Genomic DNA, 24,793 nt, shown 5'->3' on the forward strand with positions numbered 1-24,793 from the left:
GGCCATAGTACGGTAAGAGGTTTTTATTCCTCTTTTTGGTGTTTTTTATGTATGTACATATGATATATTAGTGTAGGGACCCACAAACATGAGGATCCGTGACGCGGATTGTGGACTTACCGTACTATGGCCATATTACCTACCAATACCTCATATATTTATATATTCTTTTGCACAGAATATTTTATACAGGAGGCAGCCAGGCCTCTTAATGTTAGGCCTTGCATATTATACTCACTGTCCCTGCATGGTACACATATATAGTACTGGCGTAGCCCGCTTGCATCGATTGTGATGGGCGTGACCAATAGGCTGCATACCAGATACTGTGTGCCTGCATGTGTGAACAGTGACCTATGCAAGCCACAAGTGTGCAATTTTACTACCATCTCCCTTTGCACCTGTGATGTCTCCATTTAACGGAGGTCTTGCTGCATCCTGGCAGTGCATTAGTCTTTTTGGCCTGGGCAGTTTACATCTTCTGCCATTAGTCTGTGAGTTTTTGTTTAACTTTTGGAGGTTTTTATTCCTCTTTTTGGTGTTTTTTATGTAAGTAACGCAGAATGTAACGTTTTTCTGGCAGTCAAAATTAACGCGCCGCGCAGGAATCCGTCACCATCCGTCAAGCTTGTAATGGATGTCTATTGTGCTGGATTCCGTCGTAATCCGTCTTAAAACGGAATCCAGCTCTGGATTCCGTCATGCTCTACTGAGCATGCCCAGCATGTTTGGCACACCCGCTGGGGCTGTCCCAAACACAAACGGATCATGACTGATCCGTCAAAAAACGGACACATAGCGGATGTAATGGACGCAACGGATCAGTTTTTTCACAGGATTCCTGTGAAAGGAATCCTGTGAAAAACACATCCGTTGCGTCAGTTGACATCTAAAAAACAACTGATCCGTTGCTGACGGATTTAAAACAACTGAAATGTGAACCTAGCCTAACTCTGAGAAGCCTAACTGCTTGGTACAGTGAAGGAGAGTGAGCAACCAGGAGCTACACTGGATGCTGTACCTCTTGAGTGACTGAACGACCCTTTCAGGTCATATAATCAGTCATGTATAGTGTCTTTTGATGATGTCGTTGAGCTGTGTTTGTGATGTAGATACAAAAAAAGACAGTTTGCACTCTGATAATGCTAAAGTATGGAAACCATGAATGTGTGAACATGGACCTGCATTACTGCTAAGGAAAATCTAAGAAAAATGAGATATTTAGCATATATAGATGGCCATTTGTATATCTGCCCAGTTGCCACTTCACGGCATATCTCGTAACTGGGTACCTAATGCTATGCTGAAGCCTCTCTCTGGGTTAAAAACCTCCTGTGTATGGGCAAGTAGGAACCTGCTATATAGGATAAGATTACCTGTGGCAAGTGGGTGAGGGGTGCATGGCCATTTATATATGCTAAATATCTCCTTTTTCTCAGATTTTCCTTAGCAGTAATGCAGGTTCATGTTCACACATTCATAGTTTCCATACTTTAGCATTATCAGACTGCAAACTGTCTTTTTTTGTATTTTATGTCATGTTCAGTTATGCACCTGTTCACACCTCAGTTTGGTGAGTGCAGTCAGTCGTTTTGTCTATACTTTGTGATGTAGATAGGCTGTGTTGTAGTTATGTGTTGTGGTCAGAACTTACTTGTACGTAGACTGTATATGAAGCACTGTTATGTATATGTATGCACTGCAAAGCTATATGTGTATAATGCACACGCCCCAGAGAAACACTAATATTCTGTCTGTTGTCTCCCAATTCTACTCTAGTGCAATAAAATTGGTGATATTGACCTCGCCATCTTTACACCACCTTGGAAGTTTTAAATACTATGAAATGGTTTTCATATTTTCTGCTGCCTAAACTTGGAGTGTATCCTATAGTCCAAATATATATAAATTTTCATATTTCACATTTTGGCTGCTAAATCATGCAAACGCATAAACATTGAATATAATGACAGACGACATTGATGAATTTGTTACCATTTTCATGATCTAACAATGTGTGTGTTTTGTTTTTTTTTAACATTTAAGAGCTTTCTTGGGACCAAAAGACATATTCCCATATGAAGAGAATAAGGAGAAATATGCTAAGCCAAATAAACGAAAGGGATTCAATGAAGGGTTATGGGAAATTGATAATAATCCCAAAGTCAAGTTCTCAAATCCACAGGTAAATAGAGTGAGAATAAAGAAAGTGTTCTTATCTGTGGTTTTATATGCCTTCCTGCTAATTGATACAGTTGCTTACTTTGCTCATTTCAGTGGGAGATGTATTTATTTGTATATCATTATTATATTCCTCAGGTGTACACTGCTGATATCTACGGTATAGAAGCAATTCTTACTCCATAACTAGGATGCGAGTGTAGGGCGCTTGAGACCCAGTTTCTGTGGATGTCTCTATGTACCATTACTCACACAAAGAGATTTCATCAGCTAGCTTGACTCGACTGCTGAGGCACTTATGAAGATTCCAGAATAAGGTTTATTTTTCAGCTGAATTCTTGTAGTTATGCATAATTACTAAGGTAGAAATGACAATTCTGAACTAGGGATGTATACAGCTGCGTAACTATCGCGGTTGCAGAGGTCGCCACTGCGACCGGGCCCGGCGACTAGCCCCAGCCCCTGATTCAGATAGATGTGTGTCGGAGGCTGCACATCTAGCTGGAATACATCGCCGCATAGAGAGCCGTCGGGTCCCTGTACTGAGATGTGCCGGCCGCCGATTAAAGCCGTGAATATTGCTCCCCATGCACATGATCGTGCAAATGGGGAGCAGAGAATATGCTGATAGCTGTCGCTGCTGTAAGTGGCCGCGCATGACACTGATGTCATGCGCTGCGCCGCTTACACACTGGTCAGTACCCAGCGGCGCAGGAGGATGCTGGGTAGTGTAGGGTAGGTGATTACAATGGCCACCAGTCATATAGGCAGACAGCAGATGGGGCGCCGCAGGGAGTAGCAGTTCACTGTCATTTGCTGCTCCTGCGGTGCACAGGCTCCTGCACAGGGCACCCTCCCCTCCTATGTGCTCTGTGTCCTGTCTGCTCCCGTCTTCACCACATAGAGAGAGGGAAGGGGCACCTGCACTGCTGTGGCTGGAAAAGCTGCTTCAAAGACCCTCTGAACTCCAGGAGACCAAGAAGGAGGTGAGTATAATGTGAATCATGTATTATGTGCTGTCTGTATGTGTTATGTATAAGATATGTCTGTCCTGTATAGTGTGCAATATGTAGCTGTCTGTGTATACTGCTTGTCTGTCTAAACTATCTGTCTGTCTATACTGTCTGTGTATACTGTGTACCAAGATGGGCCATGATGGGGTCATATATACCAGGGTGGGGCCATATATACCAGGCTATATCCATTTTCGGGGTCATACACCAGTAGGGGGCATGATGGGAACATACAGTTCAGATTAAAAGGTTGGACACACCTTCTCATCTCTTGAACAACTTAAGAGGAGACTTTGTGCAGCAGGCCTTCATGGTAAAATAGCTGCTAGGAAGCCACTGCTAAGGACAGGCAACAAGCAGAAGAGACTTGTTTGGGCTAAAGAACACAAGGAATGGACATTAGACCAGTGGAAATCTGGGCTTTGGTCTGATGAGTCAAAATTTGAGATCTTTGGATCCAACCACCGTGTCTTTGTAGAAAAGATGGACTCTACATGGCTGGTTCCCACCGTGAAGCATGGAGGAGGAGGTGTGATGGTATGGGGGTGCTTTGTTGGTGACACTATTGGGGATTTATTCAAAATTGAAGGCATACAGAACCAGCATGCCTACCACAGCATCTTGCAGCGGCCTGCTATTCCATCCGGTTTGCGTTTAGTTGGGCCATCATATTTAGTTGGACACCATATTTTTCAACAGGACAATGACCCCAAACACACTTCCAGGCTGTGTAAGGGCTATTTGACTAAGGAGAGTGATGGGGTGCTACGCCAGATGACCTGGCCTCCAGTGTCACCAGAACTGAACCCAATCGAGATGATTTGGGGTGAGCTGGACCGCAGAGTGAAGGCAAAAGGGGTAACAAGTGCTAAGCATCTCTGGGAACTTCTTCAAGACTGTTGGAAAACCATTTCCGTTGACTACCTCTTGAAGTTCATCAAGAGAATGCCAAGAGTGTGCAAAGTAGTAATCAAAGCAAAAGGTGGCTACTTTAAAGAACCTAGAATATAAGACATATTTTCAGTTGTTTCCCACTTTTTTTTGTTAAGTATTTCATTCCACATGTGTTAATTCATAGTTTTGATGCCTTCAATGTGAATCTACATTTTTCAGAGTCATGAAAATAAAGAAAACTCATTGAATGAGAAGGTGTGTCCAACCTTTTGGTCTGTACTGTATACCAGGGTAGGGCCATATATATCAGGCTATATCCATGATCGGGATCATAAACCAGGATGGGGACTTATACCAAGATGGGACAATATATACCAGGATATTGGCATGATGGGTGTAATACACCAGGATGGGTCCATGATGGGGAGATGTACCATGATTGGGTCATGATGGGGATATATATATACCTGGATGGGGCCATGATAGTGGAAATATAGGCCAGGATGGGACCATATATACCAGGATATAGCCATGATGGGGTCATACACCAGGATGGGGACATGATGTGGACATAGTTACCAAGATAGGGAACATATTTACCAGGAAGTGGCCCATGATGGGGGCCCAGGCTCAAACTCTGCACCGAGGCCCATTACACTGTAGCTACGCCATTGGCTGTATAGATATGGTGCTTGCAAGATGGGTGACATACGCTATCTAGGGAAGAAGGAAGGGTTTACTGACATCAGTGCTGGGAAGGCAGATGGCGGAGAGGGAAGACAAATCTTTAAAAGGCAGACCTTATTGCATAGCAGTGTAACAAACAATACAGTACTGTATGATTCTCAAGTCATGGTACATGACAGAAGAGCAAAAGCATTCTGAATGGTACAGTTAACCTCTTACAGATATTGGATGTACTGGGCACGTCCTGCCTCATGTCGGTATACTGACTGCCGTGTGTCCGCACATGTCAGCTTCTTTGAACAGCTGACATGTGCGGCTGTCATGCACAAGTGGATGCGCTCTCCACTCTCGTGCCTGTTAACCCATTGCACCGCGCTGTCAAAATGTGACAGCATGGTGTACATCCCAGCCGCGGTAAGCACTCACTCACCCGGCTTCATCCGAAGTCACGTGATGTGATCACATGGAACCGACGGTTGCCAAGGTAGCACAGAGTCATGTGATTACTCCTGTAGCTTTCATGAGTCGGTTCCTCTCACAGTCCGCAGAGCGCCGTCTCTAAGGGGTACTTTGCCCGCTGCGACATCGCAAGCCGATGCTGCGATGCCGAGCGCGATAGTCCCCGCCCCCGTCGCAGCTGCGATATCCTTGTGATAGCTACCGTAGCGAACATTATCGCTACAGCAGCTTCACATAATTTGCCTGTCCTGGGACGTCGCTCTGGCCGGCGACCCGCCTCCTTATTAAGGGGGCGGGTCGTGCGTCGTCACAGCGACGTCACACGGCAGGCGGCCAATAGGAGCGGAGGGGCGGATACGAGCGGGATGTAAACATTCCGCCCACCTCCTTCCGCATATCCTACGGAAGCCGTGGTGACGCCGGTAGGAGATGTTCCTCGCTCCTGCGACTTCACACACAGCGATGTGTGCTGCCGCAGTAGCAATGAACAACATCGGACCATCGCGTCAGCGTAATTATGGATTACGCCGACGCTGCACCGATGATACGATTACGACGTTTTTGCGCTCGTTAATCGTATCATCGAACCTTTACACACTACGATGTCGCATGCGATGCCGGAAGTACGTCATTTTCAATTTGACCTCACCGACATCGCACCTGCGATGTCGTAGTGTGCAAAGCCCGCCTAAGAGGAGAACAGCTTTTCTGCAGATCAGATCAATGCAGCTGTGGTCAACAGAAATGAGCCAGAAATCAGACTGCTAATCATTATAGTCCCCTAGGGGGACTAGTAAAAATAAAAAAAAAATAAAACATGATAATAAAACCCCTAAATGTTCAACTCACCCCCCATTGAAAATTAAAGGGTTAAAAAATATACATGCATATTTGGTATCGCCGCGTTCAGAAATGCCCGATCTATCAAAATATAAAATCAATTAATCTGATCGGTAAACGGCGTAGTGGCAAAAAAATTCCAAATGCCAAAATTAAGTTTTTTGGTCACCACAAATCTTGTGCAAGATGTGATAACAGGTGATAAAAACGTAGCATCCGCGCACAAGTGGTACTCTTAAAAATATCAGCTCAAGATGCAAAAAATAATCCATCACTGAGCCATAGATCCCAAAAAATGAGAACGCTACAGTTGTTGGAAAATTACACAAAAAGTGCGCCACTTTTTTGGACAAACTTCTGAATTTTTATTAACCCCTTAGATAACAGTAAACCTATACATGTTTGGTGTTTACGAACACGTACCGACCTGAGGCATCACACCAACACATCAGTTTTACCAGATAGTGAACACGGTGAATATATTATCAAAAAAAAACAATTGTGCAATCGCACGTTTTTTGCAATTTATCCACACTTGGAATTTTTTTGCCGTTTTCCAGTACACTATATGGTAATACTTATGGTTTCATTTAAAAGTACAGCTCGTCCTGCAATAAATAAGCACTTATATGGCAAGATTGACAGAAAAATAAAAAAGTTACGGCTCTCTGAAAAAGGGGAGCAAAAAACAAAAACGGAAAATCGCCCAGGGGTGAAGAGGTTAAAGGGTCTCTGTCTCTATATTATGCTGCTTTCAGATGACATAGCAAAAATCTGGTGACAAAGACCTGGAGTCCAGTGATGTGTTACATACTGAGCTGTTTGCCAAGATTTTTTTGCTAAAATCAACATTTTCTCTGCTGCAAATCTACAGTTGCAGTTATACAGAGCTCACGAATATGCTGGACTACGTGGCAGCATACCAAGTAGTCCTCTAATGATAATCTACTGCTGATTAAACAGTGATTTTATGAAAACTACACTAACCAGCCCAGTAAGTGACACTTCGCTGGAATCCGGATCTCTGCCCCTACGTTATGCTGCTCTCACATTAGCTGGCAAAAATTTGGTGACCGCTTCCTTTTAACCCCTTCACAGCCAAGGATGTAGCGGTACGTCTTTTGGCTGTATCTGTAATGTTACTGTGGGATCACACGAATCTGTTCAGCAGACAAGTGAGGCTAACAAACTCTGACAGCGCAATCTAATGCACTCTGGTGGGGTCCGCTCCGTTCCCCGCCGCCATTGGCGGCCTTGTGACACAATCACTGAGTGCCAATGGGTTGGTTGGCATGGCAGCGCAGTGTCGGAGGATGACTCCTGACGCTGCCATAACTCACTTCCTGTGAATGCCGCGTTCAGAAATGCCCGATCTATCAAAATATAAAATTCTTTATTCCGATCAGTATATGGTATAGCGTGATAAAAACTCCATATGCCAAAACATTTTTTTGATTGTCGTAACATTGCATTAAAATGCAATAACAAGCGATCAAAACATCTCATCTACACAAAAATGGTATAATTTAAAATATCATCTCAAGACACAAAAAATAAGTTGTCACTGAGCCCCAGATCCCCACAAAGGAGAACGTTACAGGTGCTCTATTTTTTATTTTATTTTTTAAAGATTCCTGATTTTTTTTTCACCACTTAGGCAAAAGTAAAACTATACATGTTTGGTATCTATGAACTTGTACTGTCCCGGGGAATTATTTATTAGGGTACTTTCACACTTGCGTTATTTTCCTTCCGTTACAATCCGCCCTTTTGGGAAACAGCGGAATCCGTTAACGGATTCCGCTGTTTCCCATAGACTTGTATGGTTGACGGATTGTACCAAAAGGAGCTGCGTTGCTTCCGCTGGGCGACGCTCCGTTGCTTCCGCCCAGCGGGAGGAACGCAGCATGTAACGTTATTTTGAGCAGCGGAATCCTCTGGATTTCACTGCGCATGCTCTTTTTTTTTTTTTTTTTTTTTTTTTTTTTTAAATCAAACTTTATTTTGGCTCGCGGTGGCCGAACGTTCAGCTGAGCGCCCGGCCGTCGGCAAGCGACAGCGCTCAGCTGAATGACCGGCCACCAGCATGCCCGGCCGCCGGCAAGTCACAGCGCTCAGCTGAGCGCCCGCCCGCCGGCATGCCCGGGCGCCGGCAAGTGACAGCGATCAGCTGATCACCCGGCGGCCGGCTGCAGGGAGCGATCAGCTGATCACCCGGCGGCCGGCTGCAGGGAGCGATCAGCTGATCACCCGGCGGCCGGCTGCAGGGAGCGATCAGCTGATCACCCGGCGGCCGGCTGCAGGGAGCGATCAGCTGATCACCCGGCGGCCGGCTGCAGGGAGCGATCAGCTGATCACCCGGCGGCCGGCTACTGGGAGCAATCAGCTGATCACCCAGCGGCCGGCTGCAGGGAACGATCAGCTGATCGTTCACTATAGTCTGCCGCTGGTAAAACCGGGAAAAAAAAAAAAAAAAAAATCAAAACGAATTGCGTTGTTTTGCAGCATCCGTTGCATCCGTTGTGTCACTATATGCAACACATCCGTTGCATCCGTTACACAACGCAATGCAACGGATACCGTTCAACGCAAGTGTGAAAGTAGCCTTACCAGGTCAGTTTTTCAAAATATTGAACACTGTTTTTTGTTTTGTTTTTTTTATTTACAATCATGCAATTGCACTTTTGTTTTTGAAATTTTACCACACTAGGAATGTTTTTTTGCCAGTTTTCCAGTACAATATGGGGCAGAATAAATGTTGTCGTTCAAAAGTACAACTCGTCTTGCAAAAAATCAAGCCCTCATATGGCTATATTGATGGAAAAATAAAAAGTTATGGCTTTGGGAAGAAGGTGAGGAAAAAACAAAAATGGAAGATCGCCCTGGGGTGAAAGGGGGTAATAAGATGTGTGGTAGATTTGTGGCATCGACAGAGTATGAATTCAAAGAGAGAAAATTCAGCTCACCGGTCAGCTGTATGCTGGTAAATAACAGCCTGTGCACGCAATAGTCTGGCCACCAGATAATAGAAAAGAAAGGGAAGTCCAGCGCAGGTCTAGTAAAATACTTCACTTTATTTACATTTTTCAGAAAATCCAGCATATACAGCTCATGATATAAGGATCAGTGGGAAATACGCGTTTCGATGCTAAGTCTTTAATCATGTTTTGCAGAATTATGTGTGTGTGTGTACATGTAATTAGATATAGATTTCTATAGTGTGCAGATATATATGATTTAGCTATACATTTCAGACAGAGGAGTGAGCAGAATATCAAAATCAAAACAGTTGTTAAAGCGCTAAGGACCACCTCTGGAGAGCTGCAGAAAGACCTAGAATCAACAGGTACAATTGTTTCAAAGAAAACAATAAGTAATGCGATCAACCTCCACTCCATGGCCTGTATACACGCTCGCCATGCAAGACTCCACTGCTGAACAAGAAGCATGTTCAATTGCGTTTAAAGTTACACAACAACATTTAGACAAGCTTGTGAAATAATGGGAGTATATAGTCTGGTCAGATGAGACCAAAATTGAACTATCTGTGTGCCCTAATACACATAATGTTTGGAGGCATTACTTATCACACCAAAGACACCATAAGAACAGTGAAGTTTGGATGTTGAAACATCATGGCCTGAGTTTCTTTTTCTGCATACAGCACTGGCAAACTTCACGTTTAAAGGAAGGATGAATGAAAAAATGTACCTGGATATTCTTGATAAAAATCTTCTGCCATCTATCAGGATGATGAAGATCAAACAAGGCTCGCAGAGTCCAGGACAGCATTCATGGCGTAGGACGCAAAAGCCGACGCCTGAGAGGTTAAAGACACAACCTGCGGAGTAGAGGCACGTGTGACTGTATTAATCTCAGCCTGACAAGCTGTTATAGCTTGGAGTGCCCATACGGCTGCGAATGCCGGAGCAAAAGACGCGCCTATAGCTTCATAGATGGATTTCATCAGGAGCTCTATCTGCCTGTCAGTGGCATCCTTGAGCGATGAACCATCTGCCACTGCAACTATGGATCTAGCCGCCAGTCTAGAGACTGGAGGATCCACCTTGGGACAGAGCCCAACCCTTAACTACGTCAGGGGGGAAGGGGTAACGTGTGTCATTAAGGCGCTTGGTAAAGCGCTTGTCCGGAAAAGCTCGGTGTTTCTGGACTGTATCTCTGAAGTTGGAGTGATCAAGAAACGCACTCCGTGTACGTTTGGGAAACCTAAATTGGAATTTCTCCTGCTGAGAAGCTGACTCCTCAATCGGAGGAGTTGGAGGAGAAAGTTCTAGCACCTGATTGATGGACGCTATAAGGTCGTTTACTATGGCGTCCCCTTCAGGTGTATCAAGATTGAGAGCGGCGTCAGGATCAGAGCCCTGATCTGCCACCTCCGCTTCATCCTCCAGAGAGTCCTCATGCTGAGACCCTGAGCAGTGTGATGAAGTCGAGGGAAGCTCCCAGCGAGCCCGCTTAGCCGGTCTGGGACTGCGGTCCGTGTCGGAGTCCTCACCGTGGGACCTATGAGTCTCCCCAGGAGCACTTTGCTGCGCCGACCGAGGGGGGTCTGACGGCAATGATTCAACAGTGCCCGGGGCCTGTGTTACCGGTCTGGACTGAAAAGCTTCTAGTATCTTAGCAGACCATCTATCCATAAACTGAGCCATGGATTGAGAAATAGACTCAGAAAGTTTGTCAGCCAACACTGCAAACTCTGTCCCTGCCACCTGGACAGTGGCAGCCGGTGGTTCTACCTGGGCCGAGGGTCCCACTAGTGGCTGAGGCTCCGGCTGAGTGAGTGTCACAGGGGCCGAGCATTGCACACAATGAGGGTAGGTGGAACCTGCAGGTAGCATAGCCGCACAAGAGGTACAGGTTGCAAAATAAGCCTGTGCCTTGGCACCCTTGCTTTTTGCGGACGACATGCTGTTGTCTCCTCTTAGAGCAATCAGTGAGGGTATATAGCCAAAAGCAAATAGTGCGGCCGAACACAGTAAATGTATACAATATAAGCATATAAATATATACTTCAGCACCCAGGGGGGCCAGCACCTAGTAACAGGTGCGGCTTACCGACCGCCCTCAGCGGTTGTGTGACCACCAGATTCCCTGCCTGGGCCTCCCAAAGCTATGGAGCTCGGCTGTTGTCTCCCCTCTGAAGTTCTCCAGCGTCAGAAGTGCTGATAGGAATGGCTGCCAGCGTTCTGATAGGAGGAGGGAGCCGTGGGCGTGCCTCAGAAAGTGCGGGAATCTGGTGCCCCGCAGTGCTTAGTGAGGGGGGAGGAGGATACCTCAGTATGCTCCAGCCCTCACCGCTGACGTCCAGTCTAGCGTCCCGCCCTTACCCCTGACTGGCAGGCCCGGGGGCGGGAGTTTGCGGTACTAGGCCGCAAAAGCCGGGGACTAAATTTATTAGCGCGGCCGGCAAACAACCGCGGTCGGCGCGGTAGTCCCGGCGACACAAAACACCCAGCAGCTGCTGCAGCGTCCGTTACACAGGCGCTCTATGCGCCGTCCCCAAGGGGACACAGAGTTCCTCAGAGGAGCAGGGTCTGTCCCTGACGATACCCGGTCTCCTGTCCAGCAGATTCCCCCAGGGGCTGCGGAGGGAGCACGGTCCCAGTGCATGGTGACCGGTTAGGATCCCACTTCACCCAGAGCCCCGAAAGGATGGGGAAGGATAACAGCATGTGGCTCCAGCCTTTGTACCCGCAATGGGTACCTCAACCTTAACAGCACCGCCGACCAGAGTGGGGTGAGAAGGGAGCATGCCGGGGGCCCTGGGGCCCTCTTTTCTTCCATCCGATAAAGTCAGCAGCTGCTGCTGACTAAAATGTGGAGCTTGCGTGCATGTGTGCCTCCTTCAACACAAAGCATAAAAACTGAGGAGCCCGTGATGCACGGGAGGGTGTATAGGCAGAGGGGAATGGTTACACTTTTAAGTGTAATACTTTGTGTGGCCTCCGGAGGCAGAAGCTATACACCCCAATTGTCTGGGTCTCCCAATAGGAGCTAGAAGATAAGGAATTTACGGTAAGTAAACAAAATTCCCTTCTTTAATGATCTATGCATTATTCCTGAACTCTACTGTAGTGCATTTAAAAAAATAAAAAGTTTAATCTTCCATGCCTGTATGTATAATAATAGTTCTGGACCACTGTCAGTCACTGAAATAGTGCGTTCATATCATGCCCACTGCTGGTGCAGGGAGAAGACCATTTTCTTATATTCCCTGCACACACTGGAATGTCAGTCACTGTGGGTGAAATATTAGGATGCTGTTGCAATGATTGACGGCTGTCGTGGACTATTCCAAAGCACATGCAAAAAGAGCAGGTAGGATTAATCATCATTTTTAAACCCCATGATGTAGCAATTATGTTTAATAAAAAAATTAGAAAACTATATTAAGAACAGGCTGATAAATTGCTCTGGATGTCTTGTTGAGGCGAGTCCTACTGTCACTTTGCCTTTAATTTACAACCTTGCTATGTTTTACAGCAGTTTATAATCGTCTAAAGGGACTGTGACCAAACCAATACCAATGAATAAAAAATGTATATGTTGAAAAGCTTGAACTTTTCTGATGACTAAAGGTCTTAGATGTGGTTAGATATTTTTCTGGGAGCTATATTTATTTTGTCTCTGGTTTAGAACTACTTGACATTAGTCAATGCAGCTGAGGGGGAGACAGAAGAACAACTGCAAGAGGGCTTGGAGGAGATTGAGGATAAAGTACCACACAAAAAAAGGAAGATTTCAGCGCCAAAGGTATGTAATGAACACTAACTCTATACATTGCAGATTCTTGTCCAACCACTGTACTTTACAATTATAGTTAGTACATGTGCATTATAGACTTGTAAATTGAAAAGCTAAGGCTGTGGAACCGATCCAGTAGAGTTTCTAAATCTGGCCAAAAACGTTAGAACGTTAAATCTTACCGACCAGTAATAAATACGAGGGGCTGCTGATAAGTCTTTGGCTTTACCCGGAGAGATACGAGAGAGAATGATGAAACTTTACATTTATTCCACATACTTTCCACTGTTGTCAGCACACTACTTACATCGGTATTCCAAGTTCTGTAAGCCTAGTAAAAAGAAGGATTTCGGTTGTGCCTCAAACCAGGCGTCCGTAGCAGCTATGGCATCAAAAATGGTGTGACATGTACCCTTGAGGTGTTTCTTCAGGTTTGGAGACGGATGATAGTCGGTAGAAGCTAGATCTGCTGAATAACGTGGGTGGTCAGCTAGCTGAAAGCCCAGCTCTGACAGTTTTACTATGGTCGCTTGTGCAGTGTGAGCGGAGGCATTGCCTTGCAGGAACAAGATTCCTTTGGACAGCTTACCTCGCCTTTTGCCCTTCAGAGCTGCCTTCAATTGGTCCAAAAGTTCAGTGTAATACCTTGCATTGATAGTGGAACCCTTTTGAAGGTAGTCCACTAGCAGTATGCCCTCCTTATCCCAGAACATAGACGCCATCACCTTAGTGGCTGATTTTTGCACCCTGAACTTCTTTGGACGAGGAGAACCACTGTTCCTCCACTCTTTTGACTGCTTCTTGCTTTTATGGTCATACAAATAAATCCAGGTCTCATCCATAGTGACCAGGAAGTTCATCAGTCCGGAAATGCTGACAAATGGACAGGAAGTTTTCACTCGCATGCTTCTCTGATCTGTTGTCAAACATTTGGGGACCCACTTGGCAGATAGCTTCCTCATGTCCAAATGTTCATGGATAATGACACAAACATGTTCACAGGAAATCCCCATGATGTCTGCTATTGCTTTAGCTGAAATTCGTCAATTCTCCAGTATGAGGTTGTATACAGCATCGACGTTCCCCGGAACAACCACTACTCTCGGTCGCCCAGGATGTTCCTCATCATTGGTGCTGAAGTGGCCCGTTTTAAATTTGGCAACCCAGTTCTTAACTGTGGAATATGAAGGGCATTGATCCCCCAATGTCTGCGACATATCACCATGACTATCTTTCGCGGACTTTCCTTGCAGAAACAAGAATTTTATCACTTCTCTGCTCTCAGTTGCTGTGAATATCGCATTAGACTCCGCCATTTTGTTTTCCCACGTGCGAAGAACACTGTTACCATAAGCAACAAGCACAATATTTTGAAAACCTATATCACACACACAAGGCTTTCATGTGATGTAACATTCGTTACCATAGAAACAAACAAAAGATCACAAAGCCAAAAACTTATCAGCAGACTTATGCATGGTCGACCAATCTGACTGTACATGTTTTTAGGAGAGATGATTCCACAGGACCATACGAGTTCGTAGATGTCAAACATGTATAGATTTAGTTTAATTCTGGGTACATACAATGTTTGAATCACCTGTTATTGGATTTTAATGCAATGTTGTGGCGACCAAAACAAACCGTAATTGTGGAGTTTTGATTTTTTTTTTTTCTCGCTATGCCCTTTGTTGATCAGAATAATTGATTTTTATATTTTGATAGATCGGGCATTTCTGAACTCTGCAATGCCAAATATGTGTGGGTCTTTTTTATTGTTTTATTTTCTATGGGGCAAAATTATGGTGATTTGAACTTTTAGGGGTTTTTTTTATTAGAAATAAAGCAGAACACATTTAGGACTGCATCTTTATTACCCAAAAAACCCCTCCGAGGTAGTCCAAAGGTGGGCGAGCATCTTCAGCTCTGCTACATTTGTGCGAGGAGACAAACACAGGTCTGCTCACACAGACTCAGCTGAGAGCTGTCAGAGACTTCACCCAAGTGCACAGCTGTGGCCGGTCAGAGCGTTAGTTCCCTTGGCTAGTCGGCCCCCTTAGCATGTTAGCATGCATTTGTGGGCGTGCTAACATGCTAATGAATGCGCAGCGTTATAGGATGGTCACTCTCACCTGCTGTCACTGCTGGTTTTCGGCTCGGTGTGCACGATCAGAATGTCCCCGGAATTTCTGGTCACGCACACTACATCAGTTTGAATACAGGACGCTTACACCTGGCTTCATAGTACGCATGACTGGAAGTCCGGGACTTCTGATCATGTGCACTGAGCCAAAATCCAGCATCGGACAGGGTAGCAGCAGAGAGCGGTGAGATCGACCATACCTCTTAGGCTACTTTCACACATCAGTTTTCTGTATTCAGGCACAGTCCTTTTTTTTCCTGATCCAACGGATCCTGAAAAAAAAGTGAAAACCGTATCCACCGGATCCGTTTTTTTAACGGATCCGTTATGCCGGATCCGTTAAAAAACGGATCCGGTGGATACGGTTTGCATCCGTTTTTGCATCCTTTTCGTCCGGTTTTTGGCTGGATCCGTTTTGTTAATTACATTGGTGCATGCGCAGTTAACAAAAACGGATCCGGCGGCCGCATCCGTTTTTTACCGCATTACGCCGGATCCGGCGTCCATAGGCTTCTATTGTAAAACACGCCGTATCGCGCCGGATCCGGCGCGATGCGTTTTTTTTGCCGGACAAAAAAACGTTGCAAGCTACGTTGCCTCCGGCCGCCGCATTTATTTATTTTGCCGCATCCGGAAAAAAACGGATGCACCGCAAAGCCATCCGGTACAATCCGGTAACAATGCAAGTCTATGGGGAAAAAACGGATGCGGTACTGGATCCGTTTTACCCGTTTTTTTCCGGATTGAACCTGATGGCAAAAAACTGATGTGTGAAAGTAGCCTTACGCTGCACATTCATTAGCATATTAGTACGTCCACAGGGGCATACTTACATGTTAAGGGAGCTGACTAGCCAAGGGAAGAAACGCCCTTGCGACTAGTCACTGGCCTCATTAGCATATTATAAAGAATCTTTAGAAATATTTTTTCTAAAGATCCCTTTATCTATGCTACTTGATACAGGGACAGTTAGGCAAGGATTAGCAATATGCACCCAGAACTGCCCGTGGTTCTGAGTGCATATTGCACTTGACAGATACACTTTAAGCGCCACTTCTTTTTTTTGAATATACATCAGTGGATTTGCCTTACCTTATGGATCACTTATATAGTCTCCCTAAGGCCCTTTTTCACAAGTCCGTGGAAAACACACACATTTTGCACTGACGTGTAAAAGGTGCGTATGTCCCTCCGTGTGCCGTGATTTTGGCATGAGTGTTCTCCGTTTGCTATCCGTGATAATATACGGAGAACAGGAACTTTATGCTCACACGGATGTGTGAAGGGGGCCTAAGGTGATCGATTATGTTTACTTAGAGCAGTAGATAGTAGTCCTAAACCATCTGACAGACTCTTAAGTATAGTTTTGTTTTTCATATGAACAGTTTTCAACTATAATAACTATTTTCTGATTCTAATATTTTGAACCTGTGTTTTATAATAACAGATTTCAAGCAAACTTTCTGATACATCTTCTAGTGGACTTGGGTCTCCAGAAAAGGATTTAAATACTTCTAAAGATGATAGTGATCCACATGCTGTCAGTGATGTAAGTTATTTACTTGCCCTGTTTTTGTTTGGTATTACTGCAAAAACAAAAAAAAAATGCTAAAGTGCTGGGACAGAGCAAATGTGCTGCAATATAATAATAAGAAAAGAACCACCATATAGAGAGATTACCCAATTTTTAACATTTTTAGGACCTAGGGATGAGCGAGCATACTCGGTACTACTCGGTACTTGCCGAGTAGTACGATATTCGGGCTACTCGTTACTCTGCGAGTATCCTTGTAATTACTTGTTAGGAGTAGCGAGTCCAATGTAAGTCAAGGGGGAAATGTGAGTAATTGTCTGCTGGACCCTACAAAGTGGTCTGAGGGCTGAGTAAAAGGCTGAAATGGATGCATGATTGTTTAAAAGCCGGGCGGTAAAAAGCCGCCGACTTTTTTAAGCAATCATCTGATGCACGCTCCCCTCCCGGGTCCTTCGCTCCCTGGTGCTGCGCTGCCCGGAGCTTCACTCCTCCGCCGCCTCCCCGCCCAATCCTAAGTTAGGACCAGGGAGCGAAGCACAGGGCAACGGGTGTGCAGCACCAGGGAGCGAAGGACCAAGGCGGGGAGCCGTCATCAGCTGATTGCTTAAAAAAAACGGCGGCTTTTTACCGCCAGGCGTTTAAACAATCATGCATCCATTTCAGCCTTGTACTTAGCCCCCAGACAGCTTTGTAGAGTCCAGCAGACAATTACTCGCATTTCCCATTGACTTGCATTGGACTTGTAATGAATACCCGAGTATTAGGACCTGCTCGTTACGAGTATAGCGAGTCCGAGTATTTCACTACTCGCTCATCCCTAGTAGGACCGCATTATTAAAACGAGGGTCTGTCTTTTGGCTCTTTCATGGCATGCTGCTTTATAGCACTCCAAAGCAGCTGTGCTCAGTATTGCAGATTTATTTATTAAACTCAATGGGTACTCTGTCTCTCTGGATTCAGCACAGGCTCTCTTTCCATCACTGCCTGTGTCTGAGCATATTGTGTGATACGAATGCAGCACAATGTTTTAGACACACCCATTGACTTGTATGTGTACGTGTGATCCGAGACACGCTGCCAAACACAGCATGCTGCAATTTTTTTTATCATGCCAATTCGGTATGACAAAAAACTTGCAGAAGAGCACTGATTTAATATTTAACAGTGGTGTATGTCCAGTGCAATGTTTTATCGAATTACACTCGTATGTATTAAACCCAAGTGGCATCGAGGCCTTAGAGTAATATTCTGAACTTAATTACGCTTTTTTTGCACTACTTGGGAAGTTTGTCGAATGTTATGGAATTCACAGGGTTCTCCCCACCGGACCACTCTACTGATTGCCGTATTTTTTTTTTCTCCCGCCAACGGTGTACTGCTGGTAGAAGGCCCATGTACTCGAGGCCGCGACTTCACTTTTGGCTACGTTGCAACTGTCTTCCCACTTTGGCCAGCCCAGTCTCCATCTTGACTCCTGTGAGCTACTCAGTGGGAAATGGGGGGGGGGAGGGAGGGGTGTCAAAGAGTGGCCATTTTTATGCTAAAACACTTTTTATGCTCTTTAATGTGACAGGGTCCCTTTTTTTCCAGGCTGTCTTCCTGCCCCAGTCCTGGTCTCACTTCTGAAGACTCCTCAGCCACCATGCTAGGCTCTTGTTGACCCTGAACCTCAGCAGCTTCCAGCAATCTTTCCACAGCCAGGAGCATTTGGGGACACAGACTTTTTTGCTTTTTTCCTGGCACTTTGTCCTCTTGCTGAGAAGATTACCCCTTCCATGGTATGATTGGCCCATTTTCCATGTTTGCAAATGCTTGTCATGCTGTCATCTCGACTCTTTCTGTGCCCAGGAACTTAATTCCCCTCTTGTTTGCTTAGGGCTCCACTGACCACCCCCCACCCCCTCCTTTAGGAACAGAACCCTACACTAAGTTGATTCGGTCTTTGATCTAGGCCTTTGGTAACCTCCACATCCTCTCCTGATCGATGATCAATTCCTTAGTGCGCATGCTAGATCATCCTATCAGTGGTGCACTTGTCCATCTGGGTCCGAATGTCCTCTTGTGATGCACAACTTGAAGAGACTATCCCATCTTCCTGCAGTGTTCCCACAGCTCTTCCTTGGCCTTCCAAGATCACTCTCAGGATAGAGATACAGTGGGCAGCACCACATCTCCTGCTGCCCAGTCTGAAACCCTGGGAGACACCTCTGACTTAGGCTACATGTGCATGCTGCAGTTTTGTTGTCACAACAAAACTGTACCTTTGAGACATCAAAACTGCATCAAGAACTACACCTTGTCCCAGAAATGTAAAAAACAAACAAAAAAAACGCAAAAAAAGAATGAATATGCTGCAGTTTTTGTCAGACGTTTGTGACAAATAAACTGCAGACAAAAAAACTGCAACGTGCGCACAGCAAATTTGGATTCTTATAGACTTTGCTGGGATGTCAAAAGTCACAAAAACGCAACAAAAAATGCAGCGAGCGCATGTAGCCTTAAACTCCGAGTTCTGAACAGGATCTCAGGATGCAGGACCATATTCGAGTAGTGAGGGACACCCATCAAGTTAAGGATGTCTGTCACCATTTCCAGGGCACAGGTTTCGTCCGTTGGCACCACTAACAAGTCTCTTCCTAACCATGAAGACTTCGATGACCTAACTGAAGGATGAAAGAACCCAGATAGGTGCTTAACTTCCTGGAGAGACAATTTGAATAATTCCCAGAGGGGCATTGCAGCTATAAGTCCCCTCACCACTGACAGCCAGACTGGTTTGTCAGGTCTCCGTAAGGAGAATAGTCTTCCCCCACAACTTCCTCCAGGAATTTTAAGGCCCACTTGCCCTTTGCAGAGATATTAGCTTCCAAATGGTCGACACCCGGTTCTGTGGACATACAGATAGACCAGTTTCCAAAACCATTACATTGCTTCTGTTTGACACATTGTCCCTCAGTGACCCACTAGATAAGAAGATTGACTACCTCGCAAGGGTGTTGTTTCTTTTTTTCTTTTTCGCTCTATTGGGAGACCCAGACAATTGGGTGTATAGGCTATGCCTCCGGAGGCAGCACAAAGTATTACACTCAAAAGTGTTAAGCCCCTCCCCTTCTGCCTATACACCCCACGTGCTCCCACGGGCTCCTCAGTTTTTTGCTTTGTGCGAAGGAGGGGAAGTGGGATCTTATCGGTCTCCAGGCACTGAGACCGGGCTTCATCCACAACTCCTGTGGAGCCTGATGGATAGGAGCCGATACCGTTCAGGGACATGGCCCTGCATCTTAAAGGTACTCTGTATCCCTATAGGGACCGCGCACGGCATCACCTCAGCTTTGCTGGGTGTGCTAGTGCACCGGGGACCGCGGCGCTGACCGGGTCTATATGTGCCATTACACACTCAGCGTCGCTGAGTGTGTTTATATGTAAGGGCTACCGCACTGACCGCCGTTGCCACGGGACACTGCAGCGCGGCTGGGACTTGTAGTTCGCCGGGGACTTTCACGCGGCCGCGCTTTTACGGCGGCCGCGTTTATTACTACAGTCCCCGGCTTCATTGCGGCCTAGTTTCCCTTTTTTTTCTCCCGCCCTCAGCCCTGACAGGCAGGGGAAGGGCGGGACGCTGCACGGAGCGAGCAGCAATGAGGGCTGGAGTATGATTTACATGCTCCACTCCCCTCACTGTGCACAGTATGAGCGCCCGTTTCGCGCTCTTTCTAGGCCACGCCCACAGCTTCCTCAGCTCGTCAGGACGCCGCAGCCATTCCTGTCAGCTCCACCGACGCTGCAGAGAGGGACATATTCATCGGAGACCCAGACACGGTCTCTGGTGGCCTCACAACCGCTTAGGCGGCTGGTAAGCAGCACATGTGGTGCTAGCCCCATGGTGCTGTATTGTATTGGTACATTATTTGTGTACTGTATATAATTTACACTGTATGAGCACAGTTCTTTCTGGCTATTTACCCTATTGTGTTACTCAGGGAAAACTATAGCATGGCGCCCACAAAAGGCAGGGGTGCCAAAACACAGGCTTATTATGTTGCCTGCGCCGCATGTAAGACCCAGGTGGCAGCAAGACCCCTGTGACACTTCCTCAGCCGGATCCTCTGCTAAGAGGGGCCCAGGGGGAGCCACCTGTTGTCACTGTCCAGGTGACAGGGACTGAGTTTGCAGCCTTTTAGGATCAACTATCTGAGACTATGGCTAAGATACTAGAAGCCTTGCAGTCCAGACCGGTATCTCAGCAAAGGGACTCTGTTGAATCATTGTTCCCTGACCCCCCTCAGTTGGACCAACAAGGTCCTTACGGGGTCTCTCATACATCCCAGACGGAGGGTTCGGACTTAGAACCTAGCCCCAGATCGTCTAAGCGGGCCCGCTTAGAATTCCCTCGACATCATATTGTTTAGGGTCTCAGCGGGGGGATTCTCTGGTTGATGATGCGGAGACAGCTGATCAGGATTCTGATCCTGGGAGCGCTCTCAACCTTATTTCTCCAGACGGGGACGCTATAGTGAATGATCTTATTGCATCCATTCATCAGTTGCTGGATATTCTTCCCTCAGCCCCTCCGGCGGAGGAGTCAGATTCGCAGTAGGAGAAATTTCGCTTCAGGTTCCCCAAGCGTACACAGAGTATGTTTCTAGACCACTCTGATGTCAGAGAGGCAATCCAGAATCACCATGCTTGTCCGGATAAGCGTTTCTCTAAGCGCCTTAAGGATACACGTTATCCTTTTCCCCCGGAAGTGGTTAAAGGTTGGATTCGATGTCCCAAAGTGGATCCTCCAATCTCCAGACTGGCGGCTAGATCCATACTTGCAGTGGAAGATGGGGCCTCGCTTAAACATGCCACTGACAGGCAGATGGAGCTCTGGATGAAATCCATCTATGAAGCTATCGGAGCTTCTTTTGCCCCAGCATTCGCAGCCGTATGGGCGCTACAAGCTATATCAGCAGGTCAAGCGAAAATTGAAGCGGCCGCGCCACACGTGGCTTCCATTACCTCCCAGACCTCGGCAATTGCGTCTTACGCTATGAATGCTGTCCTGGACTCTGTGAGCCGTACGGCAGTTGCGACCGCCAATTCGGTAGTAGTCCGCAGGGCCTTGTGGCTACGGGAGTGGAAGGCAGATTCCGCTTCCAAAAAAGCGTTTAACCGGTTTACCAATTTCTGGCGACAGGCTCTTTGGCGAGCGCCTGGATGAAATCATCAAACAATCCAAGGGAAAGGATACATCCTTACCCCAGCCCAAGCAGAACCTCTCCCAACAGAGGAGAGGGCAGTCGAGGTTTTGGTCCTTTCGGGGCGCGGGCAGGTCTCAATTCTCCTCGTCCAAAAGGTCTCAGAAAGAACAAAGGAACTCTGATGCACGGCGGTCTAAGTCACGTCCTAAAAAGGCCATTGGGAGCACCGCTAACAAAGCGGCTGCCTCATGACTTTCTACCTCCTCTAGTAGCATCCTCGGTCGGTGGCAGGCTCTCCCGCTTTTGTGACACCTGGCTGCCACAAATAAAAGACCGCTGGGTGAGAGACATTCTCTCTCACGGTTACAAGATAGAGTTCATCTCTCGTCCCCCGACTCGATTCTTCCGGTCCTCTCCGCCTCCCGAGCGAGCCGAGGCTCTTCGGCAGGCGCTGGGCACCCTGAAGGCAGAAGGAGTGGTGGTCCCTGTTCCTCTTCAGCAACAGGGCCACGGTTTTTACTCCAACTTGTTTGTGGTCCCAAAGAAGGACGGGTCCTTCCGTCCTGTCCTGGACCTGAAACTTCTCAACAAACACGTAAAGACCAGACGGTTCCGGATGGAATCCCTCCGTTCCGTCATCGCCTCAATGTCCCAGGGAGATTTCCTTGCATCGATCGATATCAAAGATGCTTATCTCCACGTTCCGATTGCCCCAGAGCACCAACGCTTCTTGCGCTTCGCCATGGAAAACGAACACCTACAGTTCGTGGCACTACCATTCGGCCTGACAACAGCCCCACGGGTTTTCACCAAGGTTATGGCTACTGTAGTAGCGGTCCTCCATTCTCAGGGTCATTCTGTGATCCCGTACTTGGACGATCTGTTGATCAAGGCACCCTCTCAAGAGGCATGCCAACTCAGCCTCGACGTTACCCTGGAGACTCTCCAGAGTTTCGGGTGGATCATCAATTTTCCAAAGTCAAATCTGACACCGGCCCAATCGCTGACGTACCTTGGCATGGAGTTTCATACCCTCTCAGCGATAGTGAAGCTTCCGCTGATCAAACAGCAGTCACTACAGAAAGGGGTACAGTCTCTCCTTTAAGGCCAGTCACACCCCTTGAGGCGCCTCATGCACTTCTTGGGGAAGATGGTGGCAGCAATGGAAGCAGTCCCTTTCGCGCAGTTTCACCTGCGTCCCCTTCACTTCCCACTTCATTATCGAAGGGGAAATCCTTCCTTCCCCCATCCTGGGAAGTAGTCACGACAGACGCGAGTCTGTCAGGATGGGGAGCGGTTTTTTCTCCACCACAGGACTCAGGGTACGTGGACACGGCAAGAGTCCTCGCTTCAGATCAATGTTCTGGAAATTCGGGCAGTGTATCTTGCCCTGAAAGCGTTCCAGCAGTGGCTGGCAGGCAAGCAGATCTGAATTTAGTCGGACAATTCCACAGCGGTGGCATACATCAATCACCAAGGCGGCACACGCAGTCGTCAAGCCTTTCAGGAAGTCCGGCGGATCTTGATGTGGGTGGAAGCCACGTCCTCCACCATATCCGCAGTTCACATCCCAGGCGTGGAAAACTGGGAAGCAGATTATCTCAGTCGCCAGGGCATGGACGCAGGGGAATGGTCCCTTCACCCGGACGTGTTTCAGGAGATCTGTTGCCTCTGGGGGGTGCCGGACGTCGACCTCATGGCGTCCCGGCACAACAACAAGGTACCAATGTTCATGGCACGGTCTCAAGACCCCAGAGCTCTGGCGGCAGACGCCTTAGTTCAGGTTTGGTCGCAGTCTCAGCTCCCGTATGTGTTTCCTCCGCTGGCACTGTTGCCCAGAGTGTTACGCAAGATCAGGGCCGACTGCCGCCGCGCCATCCTCGTCGCTCCAGACTGGCCGAGGAGGTCGTGGTACCCGGATCTGTGGCATCTCACGGTCGGCCAACCGTGGGCACTACCAGACCGAACAGACTTGCTGTCTCAAGGGCCGTTTTTCCATCTGAATTCTGCGGCCCTCAACCTGACTGCGTGGCCATTGAGCCCTGGATCCTAGCGTCTTCAGGATTATCTCAGGTTGTCATTGCCACTATGAGACAGGCTAGGAAACCAACGTCCGCCAAGATCTATCACAGGACGTGGAAAAATGTTTCTGTCATGGTGCTCTGCTCAGGGTTTTTCTCCCTGGCCATTTGCATTACCTACTTTTCTGTCCTTCCTTCAATCTGGACTGGAAAAGGGTTTGTCGCTTGGCTCCCTTAAGGGACAAGTTTCTGCGCTCTCTGTGTTTTTCCAGAAGCGCCTAGCTAGACTTCCACAGGTACGCACGTTCCTGCAGGGAGTTTGTCACATCGTTCCACCTTACAAGCGGCCGTTAGAACCCTGGGATCTGAACAGGGTGCTGATGGTTCTTCAGAAACCACCATTCGAGCCAATGAGAGATATCTCTCTCTCACGCCTTTCGCAGAAGGTGGTCTTCCTAGTAGCAGTCACCTCTCTTCGGAGAGTGTCTGAGCTAGCAGCATTGTCATGCAAAGCTCCTTTTCTGGTGTTTCACCAGGACAAGGTAGTTCTACGTCCGGTTCCGGAATTTCTCCCTAAGGTTGTATCCCCCCTTCATCTCAATCAGGATATCTCCTTACCTTCTTTTTATCCTCATCCAGTTCACCAATGTGAAAAGGATTTGCACTTGTTAGATCTGGTGACAGCACTCAGATTCTACATTTCTCGTACGGCGCCCCTGCGCCGCTCGGATGCACTCTTTGTCCTTGTCGCTGGCCAGCGTAAAGGGTCACAGGCTTCCAAATCAACCCTGGCTCGGTGGATCAAAGAGCCAATTATCGAAGCTTACCGTTCGGCTGGGCTTCCGGTTCCCTCAGGGCTGAAGGCCCATTCTACCAGAGCCGTGGGCGCGTCCTGGGCTTTGAGGCACCAGGCTACGGCTCAGCAGGTGTGTCAGGCGGCTACCTGGTCGAGCCTGCACACTTTCACGAAACACTATCAGGTGCATACCTATGCTGCGGCGGATGCCAGCCTAGGTAGACGAGTCCTTCAGGCGGCGGTTGCCCACCTGTAGGAAACGGCCGTTTTACGG

At 47.2% G+C, this 24,793-nt stretch overlaps 1 protein-coding gene across 1 annotated transcript in view; it reads left to right on the forward strand.

Moving 5' to 3' along the window:
* PSIP1 (PC4 and SRSF1 interacting protein 1) overlaps positions 1-24,793 on the forward strand; it is a 124,259-nt gene that overhangs the window by 23,032 nt on the left and 76,434 nt on the right. Inside the window, exons 4-6 of the mRNA XM_075316944.1 lie at positions 2,047-2,185; positions 12,732-12,848; positions 16,430-16,531. Coding sequence (XP_075173059.1) covers positions 2,047-2,185; positions 12,732-12,848; positions 16,430-16,531 — 358 coding nt within the window. The remainder of the gene's footprint in view (positions 1-2,046; positions 2,186-12,731; positions 12,849-16,429; positions 16,532-24,793) is intronic.

Source organism: Anomaloglossus baeobatrachus, chromosome 1, assembly GCF_048569485.1.
Source record: "Anomaloglossus baeobatrachus isolate aAnoBae1 chromosome 1, aAnoBae1.hap1, whole genome shotgun sequence".
In the NCBI taxonomy this organism is placed as follows: domain Eukaryota; kingdom Metazoa; phylum Chordata; class Amphibia; order Anura; family Aromobatidae; genus Anomaloglossus; species Anomaloglossus baeobatrachus.